At 43.2% G+C, this 18,861-nt stretch overlaps 1 protein-coding gene across 1 annotated transcript; it reads left to right on the top strand.

Moving 5' to 3' along the window:
* The first annotated feature begins 10,907 nt into the window (after positions 1 to 10,907).
* On the top strand, positions 10,908 to 11,966 carry LOC130129962 (rhodopsin). The gene has a single exon (XM_056299669.1). The coding sequence runs from the start codon at positions 10,908 to 10,910 to the stop codon at positions 11,964 to 11,966; it is 1,059 nt and encodes a 352-aa protein (XP_056155644.1).
* Positions 11,967 to 18,861: the final 6,895 nt, after the last annotated feature.

Raw genomic sequence — 18,861 nt, 5'->3', positions numbered from 1 at the left:
TGGGTGGCAGGCGGGGAGACACCTTGGGCAGACCCCCAGGCCATCTCAGCCCCCCCCCCCACACACACACACACACACATTCACATCTAGGGACAATTTAGTATGGCCAATTCTCCTGGCCTACATGTCTTTGGCCTGCGGGAGGAAACCAGAGCAACCAGAGGAAACCCACGCAGACACGGGGAGAACATGCAAACTCCACACAGAGGACAGCCCAGGACGACCCCCAAGGTTGGACTACCCCAGGGCTCGAATCCAAGACCTTCTTGCTGTGAGGCCACCATGCTGCCATATATGTTACATGTCACTATATATATTATACATGTTACTGGAGGAAAGACAGGCCAGCTGCCTGACTTAATTTGCAAGTTTTGGCTCATTTGTTGTCCTGTTTCTACTAGTGTGGTTATGAAAGTCTACCCAGTCAGTGTATTGACTCAACAATTTGACTCAGTTGGTGTTGAGTCTAATTTAGGTCACAAGTAAAACAGAGCATGTCTCTTCAGTAAAGCACACAACATAAAATGATGCTCCAAATAACATTTCTCTTGTTATCTTACTGGGAACGGCTCTGTAGCCGATATGAAATCATTCCCTGTCATCCTCGACAGAAACATCTGATACCTTCATATCCGTTGACTTCATTTGTCAGAAGTCAGTGCAGAAAGCTCGCTCTTATGCCACCGATGGTGTTGAGCGTTGGGTGTGAGATGTATGTGGGAGCTGGCGGTGTGACATGTGCCATGTCCCTGTCACAGCCCTCTCTGCCGGTCACTCAGACAGAGAGAGAGAGATCCTGTGGGCAGAGTGAGAGAGCATCACTCCACCCACTGACTTGTCCTCTGGAAAACACAGTCATCCTGACATGCAAAGGAAGCCAAACTTAGGCAGTCAGGCAAGCATTTCTTTCGAGAAAAGGGTGTTCTGAAAGTTTTATTCACGGCATGCTATTGGTTTAGAGAAATTATGCAATGGAAGAGTGCCATGTCTTCACTCAGGCTGCTGACCTGGTCCGGAAAACCGTGACAGTTCCCTTTTCTGGGGACAGAGTAAGAAAGATAAGACTGGCCCTCATTTACAATGATGAAAAAAGGCTTAGAAAGAAACAAAATAACAAAAGATACAAGGTACGAATCAACCAAAACAGGTCAAAAGAAGCTGAATGGTTTTGTGATCATTGATTTAAAGTGACCAATGGTTACCAAAATATTAATTTTTAGGGTGCATTGTTAAGACTTCCAGGTTTACTCTCATCTCATCATCGGGCGGCACGGTAGCCCAGAGGTTGGCACTCTCGCCTCACAGCAAGAAGGTCCTGGGGTTTGAACCCCAGGCCGTCCCAGGTCCTTTCTGTGTGGAGTTTGCATGTTCTCCCCGTGTCTGCGTGGGTTTCCTCTCACCATCAAAGAGACATGCATGTTAGGGTTAATACCACTGTCTGTGCCCCTGAGCAAGGCAATGGAAAGAAGAACTGGATTTGGTCCCCAGGTATTGCAGCTCCCCACTGCTCCTATACCATAGGATGGGTTAAATGGGGAGAACAAATTCACTGTAACCTGTGCAACGATGAAATGAAGCGGCTTTACTCTCATCTTGTTGGGACGTGATGACATTTTTGATTCCTACCATGCTTCCTAAACAGACAACAGACATAGATGTGGCTAATTTAGACATAGTTTACTGAGTTCATAGTGTTTCTCTTTCAGAAGAAAGACAGACACTTGTAGGCGGATTATGAGACAATGGGCCTCTGGGCAAGGACGTGTAAACCTCCCCCTGTACCACAAGAGGATTTACAGCGCACATACACACAATTAATGCCAACAGCATATTAACTAGGCAGAATGCTAACTAGCGCTAGAAAATTTGACCATATTACACCAATTCTTGCCTCCCTTCATTGGCTTCCTATCCATGTTAGAGCAGACTTCAGGGGGCTCCTGCTGACTTATAAAATCTCTCCCCATCATACCTGTCTGATCTCCTTAAACCGTACATCCCATTTCAAGCTCTTTGCTCTCAAAATACATGGCCCCTGTGTGTTCCCAGGGTTAAAAAGGAGTCAGCCGGTGGCAGGACCTTTTCCTATCGGGCCCCGTTCTTGTGGAATAACCTGCCTGCTGCCATCAGACAGTCAGAGTCTGTCGAGTCCTTTAAATCCAAACTTAAAACTCATTATTTTTGCCTTAACCTACAATTAGTTGCCTTTAAGTCGAGTGCTTTACAACCTGTACTGCATGGCGGGTCGGTTTCTGTCTCAGTGAATTTACCATGCACCGTTCTGCCAACGGCATTATAGTATATAGATGGACTACTGCAAAATGTCTCTTCTCTCACATCTTTTCTCTCTCTCTGAATGATGTCTTCACCTTCTTTTTCTTTGTGTGTGAATGGCGTGATGTGAATCTCCCCTGTGTGCACGTGCAGCCTGTCCTCCTCCCAGGTTTCTATGGTGACGGTGGTCGCCACCTGGATGTGGACGTTGCTTGGCATCTTCATCACATTCTTATACATCTTATAAAGCCATATAATTTTGTTATCCTGTTTCAATGTTGTATCCTTCTCTCTCTCTGATGTGTGACTAATTTGTTTTTTTTCTTGTCTCTTCTCCCGCGTATGTGAATGGTGTGATGCGAGCCTCCCCTGTGTGCATGTGTAGTCGGTCCTATCAGATGTACGTGGTGATGGTGGTCGTGTGGCTCGGGTCCTGGGCTGTTCTGGTGGCATCTGGACACTGCTTGGCATCCTCCTCATCACATTCTTCATACATCTTATAATTCTATTACAATTCTGTTATCCTCTTTCAATCTTGTATTCTGTAAATTGTGTTTTATTCTGTACACACAACATCCATTACACATCTGTCCATGTTGGGAGAGAGATCCCTCCTCTGTTGCTCTCCCTGAGGTTTCTTCCTGTATTGTTCTCCATTAAATGGTTTTTTTTTTAGTTTTTTTTTTAGGGAGTTGTTTCTTATCCGATGCGAGGGTCAAAGGACAGTTTGTTGTGTTGCTGTAAAGCCCCTTGAGGCAAATAATTTGTTATAATAGGCTATACAAATAAAACTGACTTAAGTAAAACATACATTCACCTGCACGCTCCTTCAGTTGTTCAGTAGGACTTTTGGGGCTCTGTTACCGACATGAATGACTAAGCCCTCTGACTATCCGACAAGAAATGAAAACTTAATAACATAACAGCGACTTCATGCAGAGGCTCTGGCTTACGGACCCCTGAACCTTTGGGGCCCTGGGCCTGGTAGGCCTGTTCGGTAACCCAGCCATGCATACACTATCCAAAAGAGCAGGTTGTCATGGCCGCTCCCGGTTCTGGACACTCCGTCCCTGGTTTCCATGTGTCATGTGTTGTCCTGCTCTTACAACATTATCCTGTCCCGTTTCCCTCCGTTACCCATTTGCCACAAAGTTTCTGTGTCGTATGTAAGTGAAGCTGTGTAGTTTGCTTGTTGTCAGGGCGTTCCACACGTGTACCATGTTCTTATCATGTGTATTCCTGATACCCTCACGTTTGCTCCCAGTAAACCTTTTGTTTCACCTGTTACTGCATCTGCATTTAGGGCCTCAATCCCCGCACCTGCCATGACACAGGTAACAATCTAGTGTAGAGGAGCTCAAGCAGGAGTCGTGACAACTTTCTCTTTCGGCTACACAACGTGCACCATTTATTCCTTCCACCATTACAACAACAACAAAAAACCCACGCAGCGGAAGTGCACCACTTTAAACCCGAACCGAGAAGACAGCGGCTGTAAACTAACGTTCCTACTAGCTCAATAAGGGGAATTATGTATCCCCATAACCACTACACTAGTATTATTTGAAAGGTCTTTATTTTGAGGAGGCCACTAATTATAAATGTATAGTTTTCATTTGATAGTGGATGTTGGGAGAAGCTGCAACCAGTTTGTCAATCAATCAATCCAGCTGTTACTTCATTCCTATGTTCATCCATCCATCCATCCATCCATCCATTATCCAAGCTGCTCATCCCAATTGGGGTCGTGGGATGCTGGAGCCTATCCCCACAGTCATTGGCGGCAGGTGGGGAGACATCCTGGACAGGCCGCCAGACCATCACAGCGCCGACACATTAGGGACAATCCATCCATCCATAAATGCATAAAAAGGAAAAGACAAGAGAACACTTTGTACACAACTTTGCTGATTTTTTTCTAAAAAACAAAAACAAAAAAACCACTAGGTCATTGGGTTTTCAGTTGATGGTATTTTTGATAAACATGGACTAGCAAAAAAAAAAAAACTTCATCTGGTCTCCAGTTTCCTTCTTCTCTACTCCACAATCAGCAGGATGGTAGGTATACAGTTTATCCGTGAAGGAGACAGCACAGTGATGTGTCAGACATCTTAACCCTAGAGGGGCCTATCGAGTTTCCACATCCTTGAAATGGGATGAATAAATTCCTGAAAATTGGCCTAAAAACCATGATGCCCTGCATTAGACAATACACCGATCGCGGCATGGGGACTCAAATGATGCTGTGAACTGCACTGTGAGGGGAAGCAGGGAAGTAATGTTGGGAAAATGAGTCCACTAAAGCTTTGACTTGGAGAGCAAAAGCAGCTTCTGCATCATTTCAGCTCCTGAGATTTTTGGTAACAGATGTTTTATAATTGCGCTTAAACGTAAATCTTGGTGACTCCACTTTCCTTTTACGGTCTATTAAATGTGAAACGGTGTTCCCTTAATTTCCCCGAGTAACAAGACTGACTGACTAAAGTGAGCAGACTGACAGCTATGGTGTTGCATCAGCTTTATCATTTTTCCATGAAGTCCCAAGTTATTGATGCAGAGCTGTGATGTGAAAATGCAGAATTTTCAAAGGCGAGGCTCCTTGGCCTCGGTTAAACATCTGAGCAATGTCCAGAGATAGTCACAAGGAGAATTTAAAAGTAGCTGCATGCATTGCGTCTTGTAGAAATCGAACTTTTTTTTTGCTATGCAGGTCACGCAGTTGACATCCACTGATATTGATGTTATAGGTGTTCATATAGGTAAAACTGCAAATTTACAAAGAAATCACCTGCAAGTACAGAAAACACTATTACCATATTGCGAGTGGAATTTTTAAACAATATAGAGGCAATAAAAATCCATTTGATTGGGTCCTAAATGGGGTCCAGGGATGAAAACAGGGCAAGCTCCTAAAGGCTACGATTAAAACACTGGTAGCTCTTCTTTCCAACTCCGGTTCACACACATCAGCAAGATAAGGTACCGGCTCCTGGTGTTGCACATTCCTGCCATTGTGCCCTTGAACAAGGCACCTGTGTGTTTCTAGAGGGCTTGTCGCATGAAATACATATATTTTTCCAGGATTAATAAAAGCACTTGTTTTATTTTAAACCCAAGGGATGAAGACGTGGTTTTGATTGTTAATTCACAGATCATTTACCCACAATTCAGTTACAACTAGAAGAGTGCAGATCTGTGCCAGGCGTGTATCCTCTTCTCGCTGCTCGGACTTGGCGACAAACCAGCTGAGCAGTTGGCGCTCACTGCGGTACGAAACTATGAAACAAGATTTTCAAAGGTTTTGAATCACCGCAACCATGAGAGGTCCTTGATCATACAGTCATGACTGCACAACAACTATAAGGCTGACAGGCCCAGTAGTATGCGAGATTAGCAGTGGACAGAAAAACCAGTGTTTTTCCTGCCATTATAACACTTTCGAGCAGCGCCTAAGTCGAATGAATGGCAAATATGAAAAAAAGAAAGAAAAGTTTTTAATATGCAGCGTTCAAGCAAATAAAATAAAATACAAATAAAAAATCTACCTAATAAAAACGTGTTGCCTGTCAGTCTGTGGATGCACAGCCTCCTAAGGGGAACACTCGCGCGAATGCGACCAAGTCTAGTATGAACTTGCACTTCCCAAAAAGAAAAAGTTTGTAATGGGACCATTTTGGTCTAACCCTCACCCCGTCTTTATTTTGGTAAACCGTTTACGTTTGCGCATGCGCGACTCACATCTACGGTCGACTTAAATCGGGCAGGGACAATAACGTGTAACACTTCCTGTTCTGACTGACGCCTAAGGAAGTTGTTCCTCTATAACTTTTTTTTGGATTATCAAAATTATTTCGATAACTTTCGATAATGCTGCTGCCCGATCCAAGTCGACCGTAGCTTTGAGCTGCGCGTTGTCAACATCCGTTGTTGCTCACTTCCGTTTTAATATGTCGGATTTGCATTCGCGTTGTGTTTTTGCGTTTGTGTTTTCCGTTAATGCGCCTGTTTTTGGAAATTGCGAAGCGTTTAGGACGTGTACTTCATTTGACACGTCTCGGCCACCGTAATGAAGAGAGGGCGCCACGGTAGCGAGAGTCTGATTAACACTTACCAGTATGGTGCCGGGATCCCTTCCATCCATTATCCAAACCCCTTATCCTGCTCTCAGGGCCGCGGGGATGCTGGAGCCTCTCCCAGCAGTCATTTGGCGGCAGGCGGGGAGACACCCTGGCACAGGACACACACACACACACACACACACACACACACACACACACACACACACACACACACACACACACACACACACACACACACACACCTAGGGACAATTTGGTATAGCCGACTCGCCTGACCTACATGTCTTTGGACTGTGGGAGGAAACCGGAGCCCCCGGAGAACCACAAACCCACGGAGACATGGGGAGAACATGCGAACTCCACACAGAGGACGACCCGGTACGACCCCCAAGATTAGACTACCCCGGGGCTTGAACCCAGGACCTTCTCGCTGTGATGTAACTGCGCTAACCACTGCGGTGCCGTGCAGCCCCTCTTTAAACCAGATGTGGAATACAAATGTTTGTGCAATACAAATGTACAAGTAAATACACATTCAACTGCTGAATAAACTGGTTACAATTACTGATTTTATTGTTGCGGTTGTAACATAGGTATATAACGTTGTAGTATGTACTTCTGGTATATAAGATAACGTAGTGTAATATAGTGGGAGTTTATAGCATTGTACATGGGCATGATGAATTGTGAAGTCGTGGTATGATACCATACCGTAGTATGGTATTTTATGGGTAATATAGTATATAAGCAATATGATATAATAATGTGTAATATACTATGGGCATAGGTTGTTGATTATTCAACCATAACAAAACTCTGTACAGTAGCGACATATCTGTTGTGCATACATGCTTGCGTCCAATGTCCTGTTGTTCCATTTATTTCTTGTTTTTTTTTTCTTTTTTGTGTGAGTGATGTCTGCAAGTGCTAGAAGCCCCTGTGTACCAGAGTCAAAATTCCTTGTGTGCATAGGCACACAGCCAATAAAGTTGATTCTGATTATAATACCGGATTACCGAAGTTTTTTTTAAACCCTCTCTTTCTATTTCTCCTGGGGAGTGTCGTCTGTGTCTGGGAGGTCTTGACTTGCTATCCTTCTACTCGTAATGTATAAACACACATTTGTAACAGTTGAAGGCCTTATTGTAATATACACCAATCAGCCAAAACATTAAAGCCACTGACAGGTAAGTGAACATTATCTCGTTACAGTGGCAGCTGTCGGGGGTGGGATATATTAGGCAGCAAGTGAACAGTCAGTTCCTTAAGTTGATGTGTTGGAAGCAGGATAAATGGGCATGCGTAAGTAAGGATCTGAGCGACATTGACAAGGACTAAATTGTGATTGCTAGACGACTGGGTCGGGCGTCTCCAAAACGACGGTCATTGATGCAAGTGGGGAGTGAAAGCTAGCCCGTCTGGTCCAATCCAGCATAAGAGCTGTTGTAGCTCAAGTTGCTGAAAAAGTTAATGTTGGCTATGATAGACAGGTGTCAGAACACACAGTGCATCGCAGCTTGATATGTATGGGGTTGTGAAGCTGCAGACTGGTCAGAGTGCCCATGATGACTCCTGTCCACTGCCAAAAGTGCCTACAATGGGCATGTGAGTGTTAGAACTGGACCATGAAGCAGTAGAAGAAGTTGGCCTGGTCTGATGAATCACATTCTTTTACATCATGTGGACGGCAGGGTGCATGTGTGCCATTTATCTGGGGAAGAGATGGCACCAGGATGCACTGTGGGAAGAAGACAAGTTGGCAGAGGCAGTGTGATGCCCTGAGCAATGTTCTGCTGGGAAACCTTGGGTCCTAGCATTCATGTGGATGTTATTTTGACACGTACCACCAACGTCGACATTGTTGCAGACCAGATACACCCCTTCATAGCAACAGTATTCCCTGACGGCAGTGGCCTCTTTCAGGAGGATAATGTGCCCTGCCACACTGCAAAAAGGGTTCAGGAATGGTTTCAGGAACATGACAGAGTTCAGTGTTGCCCTGGCCTCCAAATTCCCCAGATCTCAATCCATCGCCTATCTATGAGATCTGCTGGATAAACAAGTCCGATCCATGGAGGCCCCACCTCACACACAACTTACAAGACTTACAGGATCTGCTGCTAACGTCTTGGGTCCAGATTCCAGAGGACACCTTCAGAGATCTTGTGGAGTCCATGCCTCGACAGGTCAGAACTGTTTTGGCAGCAGAGGGGGACCTGCACAATATTAGGCAGGTGGTTTTAATGTTTTGGCTGATTGGTGCAGGTATTCGACGGAAGTGTTCATGTCATCACCTCTCCACTAGAGAGCAGACTTAACCTACAATCAAAGAGGGAACCCTTCACTGGCTCTACAAGCTTGCCAAACTCTCCAGCTAAACTTGCATAATCCAACTACGTAAATATCCCATTTAATAAGTTTATTTAATAATGTTCTACATAAATGGATGCTCATCCTGCAAACCTATACCTAGTCAAAGCTTATTTTTTTGTGTTTTGTAAACATCATTCTTAGTTTATCATGGCGTCAAATTGGTTGAGGCCTTTTTTGTGTGTGTTTTGTTAGGAAGAACATTTTATTAGCTCTTTCTATACAGGTTTATAAACTACAGAAGAAACATGGCAGATGAGGTTTAATTTGATTGTACCATAAATGTTTCTTTATCTACTCAAAATAAATCTGATAACTCATTCTTTCCGTTGTCCTACAGGTAAGTTGTAGTTTTACAGCTGACCCGTTTAACAAAGTTTCTAGGTTCCTTAGTGGAAAAAAAATAAAAAGAAGAGAGAGAGAGTGAGAGTGAGAGAGTGAGAGTGTGTGAAGACGGCCACAAGCTGCTGTGTGAGAATGACTTACCATAATGTTAAATCCATCACAGGCCTGTGAAAGTAACCTGGATATAAGCTCCAAATCTCTTTAATACAACACCCATTAGGAAAGTGCTGAGCTCTCTGCTAGCTGCTAAGATGGTCTGCCACTCAGCAACAGCACCGTCTCTGCTGCAACTGAAATAATTCACAGAAATTGTGCCGCCTACCTTATGCTTGAACAGCACACAACAGCTATATTTTACAGTGGCCAAGGAATGTATGGCTGTACAACTAAAAACAAAAAACAATTTTCTTCTCTATCTGACCACCGTGTTTCAATTTCTTCACAGGGCACTTACGGTTTGGAGACATACGTTTATCGTACAGCATGCAGAAATTTCCATTCACGACAAACCCATTGTTTTGTTTGGAGAACTGAGAGAGCATGAAACAATCCAAGGAATATTTCGATGGACCACCGTCTATGTGGTCTTAGCATGGTCTGTGTTTATTGAATAAACTACAGCACAGCCCAAGTATGTTACTGCGGTGTACGTATGCGAGTAAAGGAGCCCATGCATACTGAACACATGCACATGAGTGTGTATGTGCGTGCGTGCGTGCGTGCGCGCATGTGCATGCTTTTAGATGTTTCCCTGTGCAGTACAGTAACATTACAAAATAACTTTTCCCCAGATATATTTGCAACTGATAAGTCAAGAAAAAACATCTGCTTTACGCTCAGCTGAGCTGAGAATGAAGGAAATTACAATTCCAGTAAAAGTTACAGTTTGGGTAAGGATTAGGGTTAGGCAATTAGTGCGTAGACATAGTGTTAGGGTGAGGAGTTATGATGTGAATGTTGATGACGTGGTGTCCCAATCGTTTTAATGAAAGAAGAAAGCAAGCCACTTTATTTGACATTGTAGTCTTACAACAAACTGTATTCTTACAATGAATTTGTTCTCTGTATTTAACCCATCCTATTGTGTAGGAGCAGTGGGCAGCTGCAGCACCCCGGGACCAACTCCAGTTCTTCTTTCCATTGCCTTGCTCAGGGGCACAGACAGGAGTATTAACCCTAACATGCATGTCTCTTTGATGGTGAGAGGAAACCCACGCAGACACGGGGAGAACATGCAAACTCCACACAGAAAGGACCTGGGACAGCCTGGGGTTCAAACCCCAGGACCTTCTTGCTGTGAGGCGAGAGTGCCAACCTCTGGGCTACCGTGCCGCCCGATGATGAGATGAGAGTAAACCTGGAAGTCTTAACAATGCACCCTAAAAATTAATATTTTGGTAACCATTGGTCACCGTACTGTCCTAACATCAACATCTAAAGTATAAGCAGGCTTTATCAATGTATTTTGAAACTGATGTTTAGATGCAAAAAAACAGCAAATATGTTACAAGCAAAGGCACAGCATCAGCGTTACCTGGTTGTAATCATACTTCAGACTAAGTAGTCTCTGGATAGTTCTATGACAGGTATGAGCAGGCGTAACCTTAATATCTTGATGAGTGGTCAGTTATGTTTGCAGTGATGGCTGGATTAGATATTAACAGTGGCCTAAATCACATTGTGCTGACGGATTGGGAAAGTGATAATCCAAGGTGTGCCTTTAAAAGCCAGAGTGTGGCCAGCAGGTCCATCTGTAGCAAAGTCCCGCTCCATCACACTCCTGTACAGCCAGAGGAAACAACACTACAGACGGGCTGATCGCAACCGCAAACCGCAACCATGAACGGCACAGAGGGACCAGATTTCTATGTCCCTATGGTAAACACCACAGGCATTGTCCGGAGCCCGTATGATTATCCTCAGTATTACCTTGTCAACCCAGCGGCTTACTCCGTCCTGGCGGCCTACATGTTCCTCCTCATCCTGCTTGGCTTCCCTGTCAACTTCCTCACTCTGTATGTCACCCTCGAACACAAGAAGCTGCGAACCCCTCTAAACTACATCCTACTGAACCTGGCAGTGGCTAACCTCTTCATGGTGATTGGAGGCTTCACCACCACGATGTACTCATCCATGCATGGCTACTTCGTCTTAGGGCGCACTGGCTGCAATCTTGAAGGATTCTTTGCTACCCTTGGTGGTGAGATAGCCCTCTGGTCCCTGGTTGTTTTGGCTGTTGAAAGGTGGGTGGTCGTTTGCAAGCCCATGAGCAACTTCCGCTTCGGGGAGAACCATGCCATCATGGGTGTGTCTTTCACCTGGTTTATGGCTTGTGCTTGCTCTGTGCCCCCTCTTTTGGGCTGGTCTCGTTACATCCCTGAGGGCATGCAGTGCTCATGCGGAATCGACTACTACACTCGTGCCCCTGGCTACAACAATGAGTCCTTTGTCCTCTACATGTTCTCCTGCCACTTCATGACCCCACTGTGTGTCATCTTCTTCTGTTATGGCCGTCTGCTCTGCGCAGTCAAGGAGGCTGCCGCCGCCCAGCAGGAGTCAGAGACAACCCAGAGGGCTGAGAGGGAAGTCACCCGCATGGTGGTCATCATGGTCATCGCCTTCCTGGTATGTTGGGTGCCCTATGCAAGTGTGGCCTGGTACATCTTCTCAAACCAGGGCAGTGAGTTCGGACCAGTCTTCATGACCATTCCGGCCTTCTTTGCCAAGAGCTCCGCCATCTACAACCCAATGATCTACATCTGCATGAACAAGCAGTTCCGTAACTGCATGATCACCACCCTGTGCTGTGGGAAGAACCCCCTGGAGGAAGAGGAAGGGGCATCCACATCCAAGACCGAGGCCTCCTCCGTGTCCTCCAGCTCTGTGTCTCCTGCATAAACGGGCCCTCAGCACAGGCCCCACGATCCAGAACCCAAGAAGAAGACTTCTACTCCCCTGGGAAACGACTGAAAGCTAACGTCTACAGAAATAACTTCCTTTTTGTATTTTTACAAACCAGATGGTTTAACTTAAAGACAGTTGCAGGAAAAGGCAGCACACTACAAAGTTGTTTCCGTATGTACAGAGATTCCAACGTAACCAATTTTTTTTTCTCCTAAGACGACAGGAAAAAGAAATCATAAATCCTTTACGGTTGGATCTAATATGTTACTGGCTTATTCTTGAATGTAGAGGCATGTAATCAAGGCAACGTAAAATAAAACGCACTTTGCAAATGAATCTTCCTGTTCATGTTTTACTTACAGTTGGGGTGGAAAAATACAAATGATTGTAGTATATTTAATCAAATGAATAAATGTGAATGATCTATTCGGAACGCATTCATGTCTTGAGTCAATTACTTTGCCAGAATAGCTGCATTGCAGGCCACGGGGGTATGGACAGAACTTATCGTTTCCAGACAGAACTTATCGTTTCGAACTTATCGATGAATCGTTTCAAAGGTTATCCATGTATTTATTATAATGCTATTTGTAAGGCAACAGTAATCTTAATTCAGTCACAGGTCACCTTGGACTTAGTTTTATCACGGAGATTATGACACGAGTAAACATGAAGGGACACACACTATGACACCGCTGCCACTTTATCTGATGACACATATTAATCCCATTAATTAAAGATTAACATGGACACAGGCTTGTTGGATATTACATACTAATATTATCTCATGAATTCTTCTCGATACAAGCGTTAGCAAATGGAAATATTTTCATCTAATTAAAATAATTTCGTTATCTTTCCACCTTGCTACAATTGATCTAGTTCAGGGGTGGCTAACCATGTGCCATGGAGAGCCACATGTATGCAGGTTTTTATTCCAGCTGGACTCCACACCAGGTGATTTCACTGATTAGCAACCTTCAACCAAAGAGGAAGAATGTATAAGTGAAATCACCTGGTGTGGAGTTGGGTTGGAATGAAAAACCTGCATACACATGGCTCTCCATGGCACATGGTTAGCACCACTGAAGCTGCATCCCTTTTTGCCATTTCATTTTTATTTCAGAAGGTTCACTGCACTGGAAAGTAAAGGATGATAGACTATGTATGATGAGGTTGTTTCACAAAGACAGGCCCAATATGGAGGTTTACATCTACTTTGTGTAATTATGATGCATAATTTTACTGTACTGGGCTTGTTATTCTGAGAAATACTTTGCCATGAGTGTGCCATTACACAAACTTAAAGTCGGAAAGAAATTGAAACACTACTACATCGCCTATTACGGTCCCTTCCTACTGAAAAATATATTTAGAAAAAGGAAAAAAATATATATATAAGTATAAAAGGAAGAATTGGGTTTTTCAATTTTTAAAAGAGCTCCTCGTTCAGCTTCTCTCGCCTTTGTTTTGTGATACTCGTGATGTCATCAGACACTCACATACAGCCAATTAGATCAAATAATCAAAATATTAAACCCCACCCATCTTTAAAACTAACCCTTGCATGTACTTGCCACACTCAAAGGTCAGCTCATGAATTTTAATGGAGGACTTTATCACTCCCTCACAGTTGTTGAGACAATAGTTGAGAATAGGTAATTAGTAAATGGTATAGAGAACACGATATCAGTCATTTACAAAGGAAAAAAAGATGTGTCCTATGCCGCATTCAAAATTGTGAAACTTTAAAAAAAAAAAGGTCAGCGTGTTAATAGATTTCTGTCTTTGAAAGTCCCATGAAATGTAAAATCTATTTCATTTTTGTCATCTATTTTATCAGCACTTGGTTTACATCTATTTAACAGCTATGTTCTAGAAATTCACAAAAAAAAATCATTTCATTTTTGATCATAAGAATGACATTTTTCTCTTCCTGACAAACACAATATATTTTTTTCTTACAACATCCTGCACTTGTGGGCGTGCATTAACATAAATGTACAATGAATTGGAACAAGACTGAGAGAAGCTGAGTGACCTTCAACTACCAAACTGAAACTGAGCAAATAGCATACTGACTAGGGATCGACCGATTATCGGCTTAGATATTTGTCATTTTTCATATTATCGTTATTGGCATATTTTTATCGGCCAGCCGATCTTTTTTAAAAACCACATTGAAAATGTTTATTATTTCCTTACACACAGAAAAAAGGTTTTGAAAAAAAATCACACGAAGAGGAGATAGAGGAAACTTGTAGAAAAACGCTAAGCAAGAATGGTCAGGGTGTGTGTTCAAAAGCATAACTACAGCATTATCAGGAGTAAAATCTATTAGACACTCCAATAAATGCAGCAATCACATTTCGCTGCTCAGGAGTAAGGTTATGAAAATAAACTTCAAACGGAAGCTACAACCTTTATATAGCTGGAACTCACCTAAACATTTTTTGAGGCATTTCTAAATGTTGCAAAAGTCTTTAATCCTTCTCAGCTTTGGCAACATCATTCAGAATACATTACTGACACTTGCTTTTAAAAAACTGTCACAAACTTCATAAAGGGAGAGAGCAAAGGCCAATTCTTTGGTAAACACATGGGAGGGTTTCGTCTGTGTCCCATTCCTCAACTTCCGTGCCGGCTACTCCTGTTGAATCTCCAAACTGGGAGCGCACAGACTCCCATCCACTGCAGGTAATACACTGACTATTGATAAGTACCTCATGCAACCTACATTGGCATGAGCAATGGGGTGATGTCTTAGAAATTTCTGTTTAGATAAAACACAAAGAAAAACAACAAAAAAACTGCATGTTTACCAGAGGAAGTGAAGCAGTTGAAGAAGCTGTTGTAAATAATGCAGCTTTCAAAACGTTAAAGAAAAGCTTTGCAAATGTTTTAGATGGAGGACAGCATTCAATATATTTTTAAGACCTCAAGGACACACATACTGTATTTTGGTGAGAAAATCTGAGCGTGGACAAAACTGAGTTGTTTAAAAGGAAACTTCACTGGACACCTTTAACGCATGACATGTGACTCATCCTCCTTTTTTTGATTTACTTTGCAGTGATATCTGTCAGACAAAAGCAAAAAAAAACAAAAACCCCACAACATCACTCCCATAATGACCTTGGTCTGTAGCCATAGCAACCATCATACCGCTGCATCTCTCCTGGAATACAGAAATGTCTTGATGCATGCTCAATAATCCAGGCAGGTGCGTCGCAGCCGCGGGTGTTACGGGTGTTGTGACACTGCCTTTTCACAGAAACATGATTCCATCCCTCCCACCTTTTCCTGAGGTAGTCATTGATGAAACGAAACTGAGTTCCCCATACATGAAAATTGGTCAAGTTAGATTGCCTGTACGGCCATCCAGCCAATCACAGCCATTTGACCAACCCACCCGGCCAGGCGAGAGTAAACAGTTGAAGTACAGTAAAGTTAATTTGTATGCATTCAGAAACGGTGCTTCTGTCACTCGTCACTAGCTGTGATAACAGATTAGGGAATAACAGATCTGAAATGGCTATTTAACTAATTAGTAATGTAGAATTTTCTTTTGTAACTTTGTCTTGTTATTCTGATGTGTCAGCTTATATTAGTCATTGAACGTAACATGAAATAGACTACCCTAGTCATTGTGCTAGCTAGCTAGCTACTTCAATCATTCCAAATGCAAGCCAGGTGGCAAACAAACAATGCAAGCTAATGGTCGCTGACAGTTAGCTAGATAGTGTTTTCTACGGAAGCTATAGAAGCTCATTTCTGCCACAGCTAGATACCAAGTTAAAGTCTGAATGCCCCCCTCTTTCGAGGACATCTTTTGCACCCTCGGTTTACAATGTCTCATCTCAGCAAGCTACTAATTAGTAGGCTAGCAGTCTTTAGCTATTATACTGTAGCAACATGAAGCCGCCGCCATCCAACATCACCAGACTCTTAAGTGCAGTAACATCATCCTTCCGGCGGACAAAGGAAGGTGCACTGTTTTATTAAACCAGACAATCGTGAGAAAGTTATGCCGTTACTTAACAACATAAATATTTGTGAGCCCCTGAAATGAGATCCAGGTAGTGGTTACAAGAAAGAGGTGACAGATTGTGTGAAGCTGTTAGAACAGGACAATGCTACTGACAGAATTTTATACCATTGATTATACCTAGGGAAGCTACAACTAGTCTGTATGGCTTACCTAGGATACATAAACAGGATGTGCCATTACAGCCTATTGTCAGTATGATTAACTCACTGACCTGTAGCATCTTGAAGTTTCTGGCATCTATTCTTAACCCATTGGTAGGCGGCAATGAACATCACATTCAGAACACTTGGGTTTTGTGGGTAAAGTGAAGGACATTATGGAGGCGGATGAAACAATGGTCTCTTATGATGCTACGCCCCTCTTCACGTGCATTACTTTTGCTGAAGTGGTGGAGGTAGTCTGTATGAAATTACAGGATGACCGCCACCCTTAGCAATAGGACCACCCTTAACACTGACCAAAGTGTGTCTGCTCTTGAAGCTGTGTCTTCAGTCCACGTACTTCACATACAGGGGGCAGTAATATAGGCAGAAACATGGGTGCGCTATGGGTTCCTCAGTTTCACCTATAGTTCCCAACTTGTATATGGAGGAAGTGGAAAAGAGGGCTCTGATGTCCTATCAGGGACACCACCTAGCCTTTGTTTCAGGTGTACGTGGACAACACCTGGGTTGAAATTAAATCTCAGGATGTACCACTTTTCACTGACCACATTAACTCTGTGGAAAACCACATCAAGTTCACCAGGGTTAGCCTCCCTAGACTGAAATTGCTGTTTGTGATGGGGGACATTTGATTGTTGATGTTTACCGTAAACCAATACTGATCAGTACTTAAGGTTTGACTCTCATCATCCACTAGAGCACAAACTAGGAGTCATCAGGATGCTGTACCACTGAGCTGACAACGTCCCCACTGACACAGTGGCCGAGGAACGGAAGAAAAACCACATTAAATAGGCCCTGGTTAATAATAATAATAGTAATAATAATAATAATCAATATATTTATATAGTGCTTTTCTAGACACCCAAAGTGCTTCACATTTGAAGGGGTAACTCACTTCAACCACCACCGATGTATAGCACCCACCTGGGTTATGCACAGCAGCCATTTTGTGCCACAACACTTACCACACATCAGCTTGAGGTGGAGAGGAAGGACTCATTGAGTGTACTGCTACACCCAGTGTGACTCTTGTCCTATATTAGGTTTTTACAGCCAGCTAAACTCTCCCTTGCATCATATCCTCCAAGGAACAGACCAGTGTTGTATATGGATGGGAGTTAATAACAAGGAAGTGTGAAACTGAAAATAAACATACAGAAAAGCATACATCAGTACACAATGCAAAATATCTTACTCAATCTAGAGTTACAGTTAGGATAACTAATCCTCTATTTTCAGGAAACACATGTAAGTATAAAACTAACATTTTCTTTGCAGGAATAAAATGTAAGTTGTAACTAATCAGGTATTGCATTGAACACTGTATGTACGGTAGCATCAAAGTATAGCCTGAATGCCATCATTAAAACGTGCTGTCACACGTTACCAAATTTATACAAACTGTAGCAATTATGTAAAAAATACTTCAAAATAAAGATTCTAGCAATGATGGATAATAGCTTTACTTACAGATATTGCCACTCAAAGGGGTAGAAACTAGGTGATGTCTAATGATGGAGTGTGAATATTGCTGTGTTGTCACACCATTTTCTTGTTGACACAGGAAAAGGAAATAGCTGAAACTGTGGTACTTAGCTATGCCACTAGAAGGCAAAAGACTCAAGATAATGAACAATGCCCCTAGTGGCAGGGAGGCTCTAAAAAGAAAGGAAACCGTTCAATTGAGCCAGTTACATGGGGGGATGATTGGGTGGCCAGATGGAGAGAGCCAGGTTGGGACTTTTGCCAGGACACCGGGGAACTCCCTACTATTTGAGTTAAGTGCCGTGGGATCTTTAATGACCACCGTGAGTCAGAACCTCAGTCTAACGTCTCATATGAAGTACGGCATCTCCTACAGCACAGTGTCCCCGTCACGGCACTGGGATTTGATATTTTTAATCGGACCAGAGAGAAGACTGCTGCCTTCTGGCCCACAAACGCCACTTCCGGCAGCAACTCATTTTCCCCGGAGGTCTTCCATCCAAGTACTAGCCAAGCCTGTACCTGCTTAGCTTCCGTCATTTGGCAGAGCCAGGGTACATGTTGGTATGGCTGTTGGGAAGTGTGGTTATCCTAACTGGGCATTTGTCAAAGCCAGGGAGACGCCCAAACCGTGTACCAGTTGATCGAAGGGAAGAGAAGGACAACCACCGCCTAAGCGTAAACCAGTGGTGATTCCTTAAGTGGTGGGAGTGTTGGAACAGTTGAGACTCACATTTTCCAAACACCGTGTCTTGGTTACTTTCAAACCCCCAAACTCGCTGCACTAGAAATCGGTCCATTCAAAGGGTCGGGTCCCCCGGCACAAAAGGAGCAATCTAGTGTACGCTCACACAAAGTTGAATCAGTTCATCTGGACCCAATGTTTATTTATATCGAGAACGTTGTGCCAGAGAAATATAGCAAGCACTGCACCACAGAACCGCATCTATCTATCCATCTATACTGGATTTATCTTTTTACTTTCCTCTGCATATTATCTGCATGTAATCCAAGTGAACTGACTTAGATTAAAGATAAAGACTTTTAAGAGGACAACTTCTTCAAGTCTCTTCAGTAAAAGAAACTTTCTAGTACTGGAACTTTGACACATCTGAATCATTTGCTTTGATTAAATGAAAGATGTCCCCTGAGACATTTCTACGAGACACTTGCGCAGAAATACTAC

Source organism: Lampris incognitus, chromosome 2, assembly GCF_029633865.1.
Source record: "Lampris incognitus isolate fLamInc1 chromosome 2, fLamInc1.hap2, whole genome shotgun sequence".
Classification (NCBI taxonomy): Eukaryota; Metazoa; Chordata; class Actinopteri; order Lampriformes; family Lampridae; genus Lampris; species Lampris incognitus.
The sequence above is the reverse complement of the archived record's forward strand: the minus strand, read 5'-3'. Positions and strand labels throughout refer to the sequence as shown.

Coding starts and splice junctions, on each gene's coding strand:
- LOC130129962 (XM_056299669.1), top strand. CDS start 10,908: ATGAACGGCACAGAGGGACCAGATTTCTATGTCCCTATGGTAAACACC.